At 31.6% G+C, this 15,142-nt stretch overlaps 1 protein-coding gene and 1 long non-coding RNA gene across 2 annotated transcripts; both read right to left on the bottom strand.

Annotated features, from left to right (window-relative positions):
• Positions 1-1,759: 1,759 nt before the first annotated feature.
• LOC107822309 (uncharacterized) lies at positions 1,760-2,490 on the bottom strand. Its single transcript, XR_001656331.2, has 2 exons — positions 2,352-2,490; positions 1,760-2,253 (listed from the first exon to the last, which is right to left on the bottom strand). It is a non-coding gene; the product is annotated as an uncharacterized LOC107822309 (long non-coding RNA).
• A 9,752-nt stretch (positions 2,491-12,242) lies between these two features.
• LOC107822308 (phospholipase A1-Ibeta2, chloroplastic) lies at positions 12,243-14,098 on the bottom strand. The gene has a single exon (XM_016648839.2). The coding sequence runs from the start codon at positions 13,951-13,953 to the stop codon at positions 12,316-12,318; it is 1,638 nt and encodes a 545-aa protein (XP_016504325.1). The 5' UTR covers positions 13,954-14,098; the 3' UTR covers positions 12,243-12,315.
• Positions 14,099-15,142: the final 1,044 nt, after the last annotated feature.

The raw sequence follows: 15,142 nt of genomic DNA, 5'->3' as shown, positions 1-15,142 counted from the left end.
TTGGGAATAATTATTGGATTTTGCACTGCTAAAATAGACAATAAATTGATTTTGAAAATCTTATAAAAATTTGGGGAAAATACCAAAATACTTGGGCATGCTTATGTATGCACATATGTTATTTTGAAATTATTTTGAGTATAAAAAATACTTAGAGAAAAATTGGGTATCAACAGTAAAGAGAGTATGGGCATGGAAAACAACTTTACTACAACACAACATTATCAACAATATGGGCAGAGTTCAGTAAACATATGTTATGAACCTGAAGTTGCAACTCAAGATTATCAACATTATGGGCAAAGTTCAGTAAGCAGATGCTATGAACATGAAGCTGCAACTCAACAATCTGAATAATCAATTTTTGACACTCAACAGTCGAAAAATAGTGATGATGAAGATCCACCACTAAGGCCAATAATCATATCTGCTAGTGATACAATGATGGCAATGAAAAAGTCAAACAAGGATGCAATAACTGATACTAGAAGGATCCCCTTTTACTGGAGATGCAACTGGAGTGGCAATACCAACAAACTTGCCTTATTCACCAACTAAACTCACTTGAAAAGGGAAAAAAGCAGTAACATCACGTCAACTACAAGCAGAAGTAACCTTTAAATATCATTAAAAACAAAAAGAATTATATTATGATGACAATTGATGCTAGTCAGCTTATTTAGATGTTAAGTATGTTCAATTTCAGTTATATTTACGTTGTAGTTTAGTTATGTTCTAAGGGATGGTTGTGTTTTAAATATGTTATGGACAATTTTTATCCGCTGATGCAACTTTGGCAATTGTCACGCTGATGAGCTTTATTTTGTATCTGATAATAGGAACTCTATCAAGCTTTGGTTATTTGATTATTTCTATGGACTGTATCTAATAGTAGCCCCAATTTACTACGTTCTCAAATTGACAGAAGCTCTAACCGAAGTAGAGAAAATTTGTGTTTCAAGTACCAGCTAGACTAGTAAGGTGCCTAGGTATTTTTATTTCATTTTTATAGTGGCCTTTTACGGCAGTGTTATATTTATTTTTGTGTAACAATATTGAAGAATATAGATTTAGAGGTTTACTTTTACCTATAAAATAGAAAGTTATAACGTAAAAAATTTTGACGAGACACTAATCGGAATTTTGTATTCTAATTAGAGGAAGACATCTGAGGTTAACATATATGTGGGAAAATAGAAAATCATGTTTAAGTAGCTCGCTACTGGAGAGTGTACAAACAAAAATAAAAAGGAAGATGTGCATCATCGGTGTGTATTCTGCATAGAGTGAGGCAAAGAACTGAACCAGCTTTGCAACATTTTCAAGTCTGATATAGCAGCCTGGAAATGGGGTGATATTAGAATAATCATTTATTACTTTGGAAGAGCTCCTTGTCGGATTGTTTTAGTTCCTAGAATGTTTACTTCTTTTCTATAGGTTCTCTAATAAACAGAAGTTTCAACTGAAACAGAGGAAATGAGTGATTTAAATACTTACTAGAGTAGGTCTCCATTTCGCTTCTGTAATGACCTTTTGATGGTTGTATCATGGTTTGTTTTTATACAATAGTATGGAGAAATAGAGACTTGGATGTAGATATTTTTAAGGAGATATCGATATTAACTACTCCTAATTATTCACTTAGTAGAAGATAAAATATGCAATTTAAGTAGCTCACCCTTGGATGGCTACAACTTAATACTCAAAACTAAGATGTGAGATGAGTCATCCATCAAAGCTTAATACTCAACTAACAAACTTATATAACATAACACCTCCATAAAATAGCACGAAGCCAAAATAATAACACTAAAACGGTATCTCGAACTACTATAACACAACACTAAACTAAATCCTAAAGGAAATGTTCACTTCCCAACCCATGCTGCAATGAACGCAACAAGGCAATAAAACAGCAAAATCATGAAGATCAATTGTCTGAATAATTTTCGCCTCAACTCTACTATCATCAATGTATTCTCAACAGCAAAAACTTCTAAATCAACCATCTTCTTCATCAAACTGTTTCTTTCAAACTCAAGAGCCTCCAATTTTTCTCTCAACTCTATTGTCGTTTCAACATCAAGAACAATAGAAGCCTCAAAATCAGTTATCTTCTTCAACAACCTGTCCCTTTCAAGTTCAAGAGCATCTAATGTTCTTCGTTGACTACTGATGACAATTACAGCTCTAGGGGAAAATTCTTCATCCTGCCATTCCCACTAATCACAATCTTGTTTCTGCCCAAAAAAACTAACACAATAAAATCACCCACAATTCCATTCAAATAAAATCATAAATCTTGAAAAGTCATAAAAAACTTATGAATAAATAATGAAAAAGAAACTTACTTCAGGCATTGAACACTTGAAAAAACGTCTACCATCATTTATAGGGGTCGCCGCCGTAAAACTATACGCTACAAGTCCACAACTACAACTTCTTTTTTGACCCAATTGAGCCACTTGACCCCTCAAACATTTTTGTACAACCACAATGGAAAAGTAAGGAAGATGAATGAAATATTTTCTTGACCCCATAAATTGATTTGAAAATCTTAATGTTAATGGTTGGGTATTTTTGTGGAGAGTATTTAGCCGACTGATATGAAGTGGGGCTTGGGATTTTGAGGTAATAAATGTCGGGTAAGAAAATAAATGGGATTGGGGTAACTGGGGTTAGAGTAGGAAGTGGGGTAGAGTTATGTGGTGGTGTGGGTAGCTGACACGTGTCAAACCTAGTGTTAAAAATCTAAATTTCTATTTTTTAATATTGGATGAGTTGTCCATTAATGAATAGTGGCACAAATAGGCCAGTGGTATAACGTCCATGGCACTAGTAGGCCCAATTATTAACGAGTGGCATGGATAAGCCATTTTGTTAAGTACAATGACATATTACTTTTCCCAACATCATATAGCATATTCAGCCAAAAAAAGAAAAAATATATCTAATTGAAAATGAATGTTAGTTATTATGTATACTAGTAATTGTTTGATCTATGGTTTGAGTACAAATTTTACGAACGTCATATTTGGCTGCTCCTATTTAACTTGTACGCACTTTAAAAAAAATTAACTAGTACCCAAAGTACAAACAATTTCATACATTTTTCTCCTTCTCCTCCTCCTCCTCCTCCTCCTCTTTCTTCTTCTTCTTCTTCTTCTTCTTATGAAAACAAATGTGACAGTAGATTTATATGGTATTTGTGAGCATATTTTATGGTGGTTTATATATGGTATTTTACAGTAATGAGATGTTGTGAAACTCCTTTTTTAGTTATTGCTTAGAGTTTCTTCTTCTTTTTCTTCTTCTTCTTCTTCTTCTTCTTCTTCTTCTTCTTCTTCTTCTTCTTCTTCTTCTTCTTCTTCTTCTTCTTCTTCTTCTTCTTAGTTGTTGTGAAAATAAATGTAAAAGTGGATTTATATGGTGTTTATGAGCATGTTTTATGGTGGGTTATAGTGTTTTACAGTAATGATATGTCGTGACGCTCCTTTTTTAGCTTTTATTGCTTAGGATTTGTTGCAGCCAAATGCACACGCAAGTACACGCGGTCGTCAAGTAATTAAGTGACTAAAAGTCGGATATCGAACCCACGAGGACTTGTGATTAACTATTAACTAAATTCTATCCTAACTATCTAAACAAGAATTAAACCTAGAAGTATTTGATTCTAAACTAATTAAAATAAAGAAAAACAAATAGTGAACTCTGAACAAAAGAATAATAGATTTTTATGTTATCAATGCGATGAAAATGATCTAGGGTTATGGGCTATCTAACAATCATATTGTATTCTTCAATTGAATTGACTAATTAATTTATCCGGTTTATTGGTTGACATGGTTAATATTGCTCATAAGAATCTGTCGAGTTCTTACTCGCCTATTAAAGCTAACCTAACGCCTATATGTCTATGGAATTAGAACTAACAAGAACGCATTTATAATTCCTGTAAATCAATCAAGCAAGACAATTAGGTATATGTCTATCCTAACCGCGAATCCTTTCCCCGATGCCCAGATTCAAGAACTTGCTCTACTTAATCCTATGTACAATCTAGAGTTCTCACTTTCGAGTTCAATTCTAGATCCGTAGATAGTATTCAATTGATGATCAAACAATCAAATAATTAAGTGCAGGATTGAATAAATAAACTAATATGATAAATCAAGATATCAAAATCAATATCCGAATAACAATAGTCATGAAAGTACCATAACCCTAGAACGTGAAGTTTTAGCTCCACATAGACATGGTAGTTAAACAACAAATCATACAAAGAAACATAAAAAAAATATTAAGTTTGATGGAAGAAAAGATGAAACTCTGCCTCCACAGCGGCTCTATGCTTGTGTTTCCTCTCCAAAAATGTCCTCCCCTCTCAAAATAGGTTTAGATTGGCTTTTATATGAGTTGGAGGCATCCCATGATCGAAATAACCGAGTCCTAGTCGAAATAGGACATGTTTACGTTTTGAGCGTCCAGGCCAGTGCTGGCCCTGGCACTCAAATTTTATATATTCTGTAAATTGCACCACAGCCAGTGCCCCACGCTGGCGGTGGCCCTCAAATTTTACTTTTTGCTTTTTCTTCCCAATTTCGCTCTAGTTCGCGTCATTTCGTCCCAAATTGCATCTGAATGATTCATACACATAGAAATACCACAAATGAGCACATATCATCATATTATACATCCGAAATCTATGAAACATGAGCATAATGTGAGGCAATACATATCAAACTATGCATACATTAAGCCAAACGTCAACACCCCACACTTAAACGTTGCTCGTCCTCGAGTCAACCAACAAATAACTCTATCTTTGAGCACTCTACACGAATGACCATGGTTGATAGCAACAATTAAACTTTAGCATATGCAATCACCACACACTTCCCTTTAACTTATACCATTCTTCAAAAATATTCAAACAAAGACAACATGCTTGTAACAATCCTCGCCTCAAAAACCCGACTTAATGTCATAATGCACTGTTGACTTGAAAACCCAACATCCTGGAGAAGTCTAATAATGTTACCTATCCCTCGTGAAACCATGTGCCCTCACAACAAGAACAAACGAGTAAGTTGAATCCACACATTCAAATCAAATGCTCAAATATATTTTAAGGACTCACATATATATAAAAAAAAAGCGCTCACTCTCACAAAGAAGTCACATGCATGCAATTGGTACCATATGCTTGCCCTTAATGTAAATCTCTACTAATGTAGGCTCACTCGATCTAAAATCAATTAGGAATTTTTCATGGTTGTAATGTGGGCTAAGGGACGGAAAAGAGATATTTAGGAATAATGGTTCACTCTCCTAAGCACTTTAACACATAAAAAAAATTAACTTTAAGCATAAATTATTCAGTCCCAACTTTAATTTTACAAATAATATCACCCCCAAAATATTACCTTTTTCTTTAAGCACTATCATCATTTACACTCCACTAGCAAGAATAAGATATTTATTCATTTGTATTTTTCTTTCACTTTTTTCCAGAACTTCCAGTAGTGGTGTATTATTTTACAAAACAAGTGCACCCTTCTTTCTTTCACTGGTTCCACCAAAAGCCACCCCACATTTTCTCCTTATTTCTTCAAGCGCTCATTTAACAATTAATGTGCTTTAAGAGGTAAAAGGATAAAAAAATTCCATTAAGAACAAAAGGGTATATGCTTGTAATGTGGGTGCCAAATAAAAGTCTATAGGCTCAAAAGGGTTAACTAGGGACAAATTTTATTTATGGTAAGCAATAAGCTCAAAAAGATCAAAGGAAGCCTAAAATCATTTTCCAAACCAAGCATCGCCTAAATTTTCGCTTCAACTCACATATCGGGCAAGTTCTAAACACAAGTACAATACATAGACTATACAAAAACCTCACCACACATGGCACATGACTCACTAAGGATGGTCTCATTCCGACTCTCAAACAAATGCAAGTATTTACGGAGCCATGAGATATTAAGCATGAAGCACAAAGTGAACATAAGTCAAGAAAACGAGACATAGGCATCACAAGACATGCTATCCAACTAAGCAAGGCATCGTCAATAATTTCAAATAATAGGGAAGATACTACACATGCCAAAGCCTAAATATGCTACTATCAATCTAGTCAATGGCGCCTAGAAATCTCATCTTTCTTCCTCCATTATTTCCTAAATTCCTAATCCACTCTAAAAAAAAACTACAACCAGGTTCAAACTACATCCTATGGAAAAGAACCGAGGCACAAAGAAAAATTACGGGGGATTATTACTACCTACTACTAATAATAATAATAATAACAATAATAATAATAATAATAATAATAATATAATAATAATAATAATAATAATAAGACATTTTTTTGTATTTTTCAATTTTTTTTAGACTTTAATCCCTTAAGAAAAATGTCTAGGAGATCCATCGTTGGGAAAAGTCCAAATTTCTATCTTTTTTTATTTTTTCTATATTTTTTTCACATTTTAAAAAAAAAATTAAGCTACTAAAACTACTACTACTACTATACTACACCAGTAATTCTACTAACTATGCAATTAAAAATAAAAAGCTAGCTTACAATAAAATGATAATAAACTAATAATATATTATTATAATACTATACAAGCACAGAGAATCTTCCACCCCACACTTAAAAGAGTGTAGTGTCCCCAATGCACAAATAAAGTAGAAATAATAAGGGTGGACAAGAAACTCCCTAAAAGGCCAATGACCGAAGCAATAACAGCTCACGGGGTACTTAAACTTCTCCCATGGATGGTCCTTTGCGCGGGTACCTCACACTAGTTCCAACCATCTGGCTCGCATTTGCACACTTTCAGTGGCTTTTCTTCTATGCTCATAATCCTACAAAAATAAAACAACACTACAAAAAAAAAATATTCAACAAAAATAAAATAAAGCAGTAAAGCTGGGTTGTCTCCCATTAAGCGCCTAATTTAACGTCGCAACATGACGTGAACTACTTTTTTCTCCACCTTGAACTTATGAATTGTACTCCTAACATGACATCCAATATGTAGCTATGCTCCTTTGGTGGGGATACAAAAATAAATAGGCCAAGTAACAAATTTTTCACTCTACATTTTTCAGCCTTTATATGAGGAATGTAATTTTTTCTCTCTGGCACGACAAATCCAAGAATGTAAGCAGCATGTTCTTCTTCCATTGACTCCTCCAAAGGCTCAAATGAATCAATTTTCATGTCATCATCCAAACATAATGTTAAAAAATATTTAGAATAAGGACCAACACGCCCCAATTCTAGACTTGTATCACTATTTATATCCTCATATGTGCACACACTAGAGTCTTGAAATATAATATTATCTACTTTCTCACATGACTCTAGAACACTCTTCTCAACACGGACTTCCTCAATAAAAATATGGTCTAATGTTTGGTATTCTCGTTTTAGCTCCTCATTTGGTCTAGAAGATTTTTTTTTTCAGTTTCACACAACTCATCATTAAATTATTGGGCATTGAACGCATCAATCTTTAGACTCAAATCTGAATCCAAGTTGTGCAAAGCCAAGCCAAATTTGTCGATTTCTTATGCAAGATCAACTCTTTCCTTCGACCAATCATTCACCAATTTTGTTATAACGACGTTCCTCATATTCCCTTAATCGTGAATATTCTTCCCAATACCAACCCTTACTCCTATATTCAAATTCAGAGTTCCCAAAGTTCAGGTCATGACAAGCCCAAAAACACGGGCCATAAAAGATTTCCGTCAACCAAGCGTCTTCATCAATAATCTTATCTCCGAATATTTTATCCCCAGATGTCATGTTGAGAGAACTAGAAATACACTAAGAGAAAAGTCAAATAGTTATAAAATTAAAAATATTTACAAAAAGCGAAGAAAAAAAATTGTAAATATAAAAGCAAAAGTCTAATTTAGAAAAATAGTTAATTTCTAAGTCCCCGACAACGGCGCCAAAAACTTGCTGCTGCCAAACGCATACGCAAGTATACGTGGTCGTCAAGTAATAAAGTGACTAAAAGTCGGATATCGAACCCACGATGACTTGTGATTAACTATTAACTCTATTAAACTATCCGAACTATCTAAACAAGAATTAAACCTAGAAGTATTTGATTCTAAACAAATTAAAATAAAGAAAAACAAATAGTGAACTCTGAACAAAAGACTAACAGATTTTTATGTTATCAATGCGATGGAAACGATCTAGTTATCTAACAATCATATTGTATTCTTCAATTGAATGACTAATTAATTTATCTGGTTTATTGGTTGACAAGGTTAATATTGCTCATAAGAATCTGTCGAGTTCTTACTCGCCTATTCAAGCTAACCTAAACGCCTATATGTCTATGGAATTAGAACTAATAAGAATGCATTTATAATTCCTGTAAATCAACCGAGCAAGGCAATTAGGTATATGTCTATCCTAACCACGAATCCGTTCCCCGATGCCCAGGTTTAAGAACTTGCTCTACTCAATCCTATGTGCAATCTAGAATTCTCACTTTCGAGTTCAATTCTAGATTTGTAGATAGTATTCAATTGGTGATCAAACAATCAAATAATTAAGTGCAAGATTGAATAAATAAACTAATATGATAAATCAAGATATCAAAATCAATATCCGAATAACAATAGTCATGAAAGAACCACAACCCTAGAATGTGAAGTTTTAGCTCCACATAGACATGGTAGCCAAACAACAAATCATACAAAGAAACATAAAAAATATTAAGTTTGATGAAAGAAAAGATGAAACTCGGTCTCCACGACGGCTCTGTGTTTGTGTTTTCCTCTCCAAAAACGTCATCCCCTCTCAAAATAGGTTTATATTGGCTTTTATATGAGTTGGAGGCGTCTTAGGGTCGAAATAACCGAGTCCTAGTCGAAATAGGACATGTTTACGTTTTGAGCGTCTATGCCAGCGTGGGGCGCTGGCCCTGGCGCTCAAATTTTATACATTCTGTAAATTGTGGCACAGCCAGCGCCCCACACTGGCTGTGGCCCTCAATTTTTTTTTTTGCCTTTTCTTCCCAATTTCGCTCCAATTCGCGCCATTTTCGTCCCAAATTGTATCCAAAAGATTCATACACATAAAAATACCACAAATGAGCACAAACCATCATATTATACATCCGAAATCTGTAATACATGAGCATAATGTGAGGCAATACATATCAAACCATACATACATTAAGCCAAACATCATGGTTTCTTCTTCTTCTTCTTCCTTACATTGCAAAAAATAAACTGACTTCAGACCAATTAAGTCTTAACTGCATCTTATGTGCAAAATTTGTACTTTAGACTAAAAAAGTCTTAAGCGCAAACAAAAATTAGTTGCAGTTCAAACTAAAACAAACTTAAGTGCATCTTAAGTGTAAATTTACACTTTAGACTAAAAAAGCTTTTAGTGCATGCAAAACTTAGCTGCACTTCATATTAAAGTAGTCTTGAGTACATCTTAAGTTTGCAACTTCAGACTCGAATATTCTTAATTTCGGATTAGCTAAGTTGAAATTGATCCTAAATCGAATAAATTTATAATTTGTTTTGTATAATACGGATATAAACTTCAAATAATGCCCCAAAAGTGTGCATGTATGCAGATCTCCCATGTTTTGACCTCAATGGGCTAGTCTATAGGCCTTCTGAGTTTCAAATGGGCTTCTGCTTAGCTCTGAGCAGGGTCAAACGTAGCCCACCAAATGTTATCCATTTTAATGTAGGGTCATTTCCTAAAATACTTTAATGTGACTCATTTAAATTCATTAGCTTATGATGTAGAGAATTATTAAAAATGCACTCGTTGCCTTCGCATATTTTTTTTCCCTGACACGAACCACGTAGTTTGTTTGTTTATTTATTTGATACAACTCACTATTGAGAAAATATATCATTTGGCTACTACAGCTTGTATTAGATTTTCAAGATCAAAATATTTAGAGTAAGTACAAAGCTAGATTATTTTTATTTTTTGCACTTACTGATTAGTGAGTTATATATGCACTGCTGGCGCCGATTATTATGCTCGTGCTGTCTCCTCCATATCCAAAAAGATTCCTCTGATGGAACCAAGGTATCTACAACTTGCTTCATTGAGGATAATATTTGTTCAAGTGATGCTTATCAATACACTATGGAATGACCTGTTATTTAGAATAAGTTATGAAAAAGGGATTTGATATGAGGTTAAAAAAGAAAGATGCTAATGAAAAATAAACTGGAAATATTATTCGAGCGGAATATTAATCTTTTGGGTAAGAACTATAGAATACATTAAAATTTTATTTAAAATGAATTAAAAGACATCGGAAAGCTTCCATAATTTATTTATTAAAAAAAGAGGTAGAAAACATAATCACCAAATGTCTAACAGCAATTCTACCAATTAATAACTATTAAATTACAACGTGGCTAGTTTATAATTTAAATCTAAAAGACATTGAGCTCTGAGGAGGTTGAATATGCCTTAGCTAGACCATGTTGAAAGGTGACAACAACCAATTATGCAGGATCTTATACTTAATTAAATGCACACTAAGTGTTGTATCCGTGTTCAATTAATGAGCTGAAAGTCAACCATATAGTATTAAATACTCTATGGAGTAGCGAACACAAGATTTGAGGGTGTTCAAAGGTAAATAATTTATTCTCGAGGGGGTTAAGTACAATATTCAGAAGATCTTGAAAAATTTTCCTCAAATCTTTAGGTAAAGATAAAACTTTTGAAATTTTTTAGGACGGATTAGGGAGAGAGACGTTGTCTCTGCCACTTGCTAGTACGGGAGATTTGATTATTATTATTATTATTATTATTATTATTATTATTATTATTATTATTATTATTATTATTATTATTATTATTATTATTATTATTATTATTATTATTATTATTATTATTATTATTATTATTATTATTATTATTATTATTATTATTATTATTATTATTATTATTATTATTATTATTATTATTATTATTATTATTATTATTATTATTATTATTATTATTATTATTATTATTATTATTATTATTATTATTATTATTATTATTATTATTATTATTATTATTATTATTATTATTATTATTATTATTATTATTATTATTATTATTATTATTATTATTATTATTATTATTATTATTATTATTATTATTATTATTATTATTATTATTATTATTATTATTATTATTATTATTATTATTATTATTATTATTATTATTATTATTATTATTATTATTATTATTATTATTATTATTATTATTATTATTATTATTATTATTATTATTATTATTATTATTATTATTATTATTATTATTATTATTATTATTATTATTATTATTATTATTATTATTATTATTATTATTATTATTATTATTATTATTATTATTATTATTATTATTATTATTATTATTATTATTATTATTATTATTATTATTATTATTATTATTATTATTATTATTATTATTATTATTATTATTATTATTATTATTATTATTATTATTATTATTATTATTATTATTATTATTATTATTATTATTATTATTATTATTATTATTATTATTATTATTATTATTATTATTATTATTATTATTATTATTATTATTATTATTATTATTATTATTATTATTATTATTATTATTATTATTATTATTATTATTATTATTATTATTATTATTATTATTATTATTATTATTATTATTATTATTATTATTATTATTATTATTATTATTATTATTATTATTATTATTATTATTATTATTATTATTATTATTATTATTATTATTATTATTATTATTATTATTATTATTATTATTATTATTATTATTATTATTATTATTATTATTATTATTATTATTATTATTATTATTATTATTATTATTATTATTATTATTATTATTATTATTATTATTATTATTATTATTATTATTATTATTATTATTTCATTTTCTCTATAAACGCCCCCTCGAATAGACCCTTGGTTTACCATTTTTGTCTTAAAGATATCATTACATTTGGCACCATTTGTATATTTTTTTATAAATGTAATTTAATATTTTTATTAAATAACCAAATTTTTATAACTAATCAAAATTTAACTTTTAATGAGATGTTTTTTCCCTATGAAACAGAATTATGATCAGTAACTTAATATTTTGTTTCAATAGAATTTTAGAACTTCCTTATTATGCCATCCAAAGAATAAAGAGAAATAAGGAAAAGTAATTAAGTAATAGAAAACATATACTTCTCATTACTTCTTAAATTTGTACAAGAAGCATACATCTCCTGTCCAACAATTTCAAGCTGAAGGACTAGGCAAGACACTAGGACTAGGCAAACAACTAGGTCTAGGAAAATTAAATTCTCTATTAAGATTAAGACTACTCAAATCTTTTCCCTTACTATTGTACAATTTTTTGATATTAGTCCTTTGTTCAGTCAACAACTTAACAAGGCTTCTCTTTGCATTTGGTCTAAATGATTCATTTGATCCCAAATATCCATCCACCAAATGCAAATATGCTTCCAAATCATGACAACATGCGACATCTGCATCTGGTTTTAAAAACGGAGACTTCGTTGTGTCAACTCTTAATTCAGTACCAACATGTGAATATGCCCATGGCATACTATTGTCAAGCAAATTTAACACCCCTGCAGCTCCTTTTTCCCTTAGTTTTTTGTCAAGCGCTTCGCTCACAAACATTCCTGGAACTTTAGTAATCACATCTTGTTTGTTCACGATACGTAAGACCTTAACATTTTTCGATTCGAGTCGATTGGCAAAGCCTTTGTTGCCTACCCTAGGACCTCCAAATGTAAAAACAGCAACTGGTGGTGAATCTGGTGTACATGTACTAATATCATCTGCAACTAATAAAGCTAAAGCAGCACCAAGACTATGTCCTGTTACTGTTATACTTAGACTCTCACCTTTGTACATTTCAATGAGTCTTTTCACTTCATTCACCACAGATTCAGCTAAGCTTGGAATTTTATTTCCACCTGTTTGGTATAAGCTCAAAAACCCACATTCTACTTTTGGTTGTCCTTCAACTGAATCATTTTCTCCTGGCATTTGAACTAGCACGTCGCGAAAATTTTCGCCCCATTCTAGACACGTGGCAGTACCACGTAACGCGATGACAATATCCCTCCTTCCCATCCGTTGGATCTCGGCTTTGTCGTCACACACGGCGACATACCCGATCCAACTGGACCTTTGGGTCATCCACCCAAGATCCGGTGCCACATCATCCACCCACTTAGGCAGGCCAACGGATGACGTGGCATACAAGCTCTTAGTCACCTTATAAGACCTATCAGGTAACGACACGTTTCTCGCCACGTCAGGATTTTCTTTATCTGACGTGGCGGGGTCGGAGTGAAAACAATGGTAAGCTGCTTGAATAAACTCACCATATCGGACTAACTCTCGCCGGAGATTCTCATCCAATGGATCAATAAGTTCTAACCAATCTTTGCAACCGTGGTACTCTCTCCACCTACTCCCAAGATTATTTCTAGGAGAATATTCCATTGATTTTGATGATAACATCCTGTGTAATTTAACCAAATGCCTAGGAGAATATTCTTCAGCTGCTTTCATTTCTGGCCAAATTCTTGCCAAATTTAGCCCTTCTAACATATTCCTTCCTCTGTTTTCCCCTGTTTTCCTCTGTTTTGTTTCTTGAATAATTGGCTCTGCTGAATCCATTGGATGTGGCTGAGATTTCTTTTGTAAAAGCATTTCAAGATTTGAAAGATGTTTTTTTGTCATCTCTGTTGTAGAAGTTGGTGGTGTTGCTACTGTTTTTAATACATTTACAACAGTAGCTCTAGGTATAGGGTTTAATGGAGATGATCCATTACAGTACTTGAAACTGGATCGACGTGCCTGAAAAAAATGAACATTAGTTGCCGCTGCCACCTGCATGATTTTTTTTAGAGAGAGAAAGAGGAGGAAAGTTGTGTTATTTAGAGAGAGAAAGAGGAGGAAAGTTGTGTTAAAATCAGCTGAATTATGAGAAGAAGAGGGAGGAGGAGGCTACAGCTGTTGGTTGGAATTAGATGGTTTAAAGGGTTTGCTGAGGTATATATAGAAGAAAATATTCAAGAAAAGAGGTTTAAGGGGTATTGTTTTGGATATATTTACGGAAAAACCATAGGAGAATGATGGATATGAGGTTGATTGAGAGGGTAATTATGTAATGAAGTTAAGTAATTGACTTCTATGATTAACTGCTTGAATTTAATGTCCGAAAAGTCTGCTTACAACGTTACACGGTTACGTAAGGGATTAGACTAAAATACCCTTCAGGCTTTACTATGGTATTTTGACATTTAACTGTCAAATATGCCCTTCATGGTTGAATAGAGTCTGCAATTTATTATCGACTTTTCTTTTTCGTAGTTCATGTTCACACCTTTTGTTTTCGATGTTGGAATATGTTATTTGACAAAATACTAGGTTGAATATTTTGTTTTTTGTCCATAAATTAATTTGTCCGCTTTTTTAAATTCTGAATATGGTTCCTTGAAAAGAAACACATCACATCAAAGTAAATGCCTCCCAAATAATTTTTATTCTCTCACTCTCCCTTGATTACAGCATAGTAATTTTTTTGTTTAAAACCGATTATTTGTTAATGGGGGAAACTACAACAATTATAAGGTGGGTATTTACTTTAATTAATTTAACTTTTTTAAGTAAGTTTTTATGACTAACCGTTGTTTTCTTTCATGGTTGATCACCTTACCATCTTGTTGTTTTTATTCTGCTTTTATATGGCTTTTTGGTACTGTCCCTTCATGTTTATATTTTCATTAATATGGTGCTTATACTTTCGTGAACCGATGGTCTATTGGAAACAACCATCCTCACAAGGTAGGGGTAATGTCTGCGTACACACTACCCTCTCCATACCCCACAATGTGGGATATTACTGGGTATGTTGTCGTTGTTGTCTTTATTTTTTTTATTTTTTTTTTAAAATTTAGAATTTGTAACTATGAATTACGGAGAGAAAAAACACTACTAGCTAGTAGCTCCTGCATTATTCCACTTTAAATTGATATTCCTCATCTTTGTTATGCCGTTCCACTTTTCATTGAAGCTTCACCAA

This window comes from Nicotiana tabacum, chromosome 1, assembly GCF_000715075.1.
Source record: "Nicotiana tabacum cultivar K326 chromosome 1, ASM71507v2, whole genome shotgun sequence".
NCBI classification, from domain to species: domain Eukaryota; kingdom Viridiplantae; phylum Streptophyta; class Magnoliopsida; order Solanales; family Solanaceae; genus Nicotiana; species Nicotiana tabacum.
This window is presented reverse-complemented; position numbering and strand designations above follow the sequence as displayed.

Bases quoted from the DNA above. Each gene is read 5' to 3' on its own strand.
- LOC107822308 (XM_016648839.2), bottom strand. From the start codon at position 13,953: ATGCAGGTGGCAGCGGCAACTAATGTTCATTTTTTTCAGGCACGTCGA.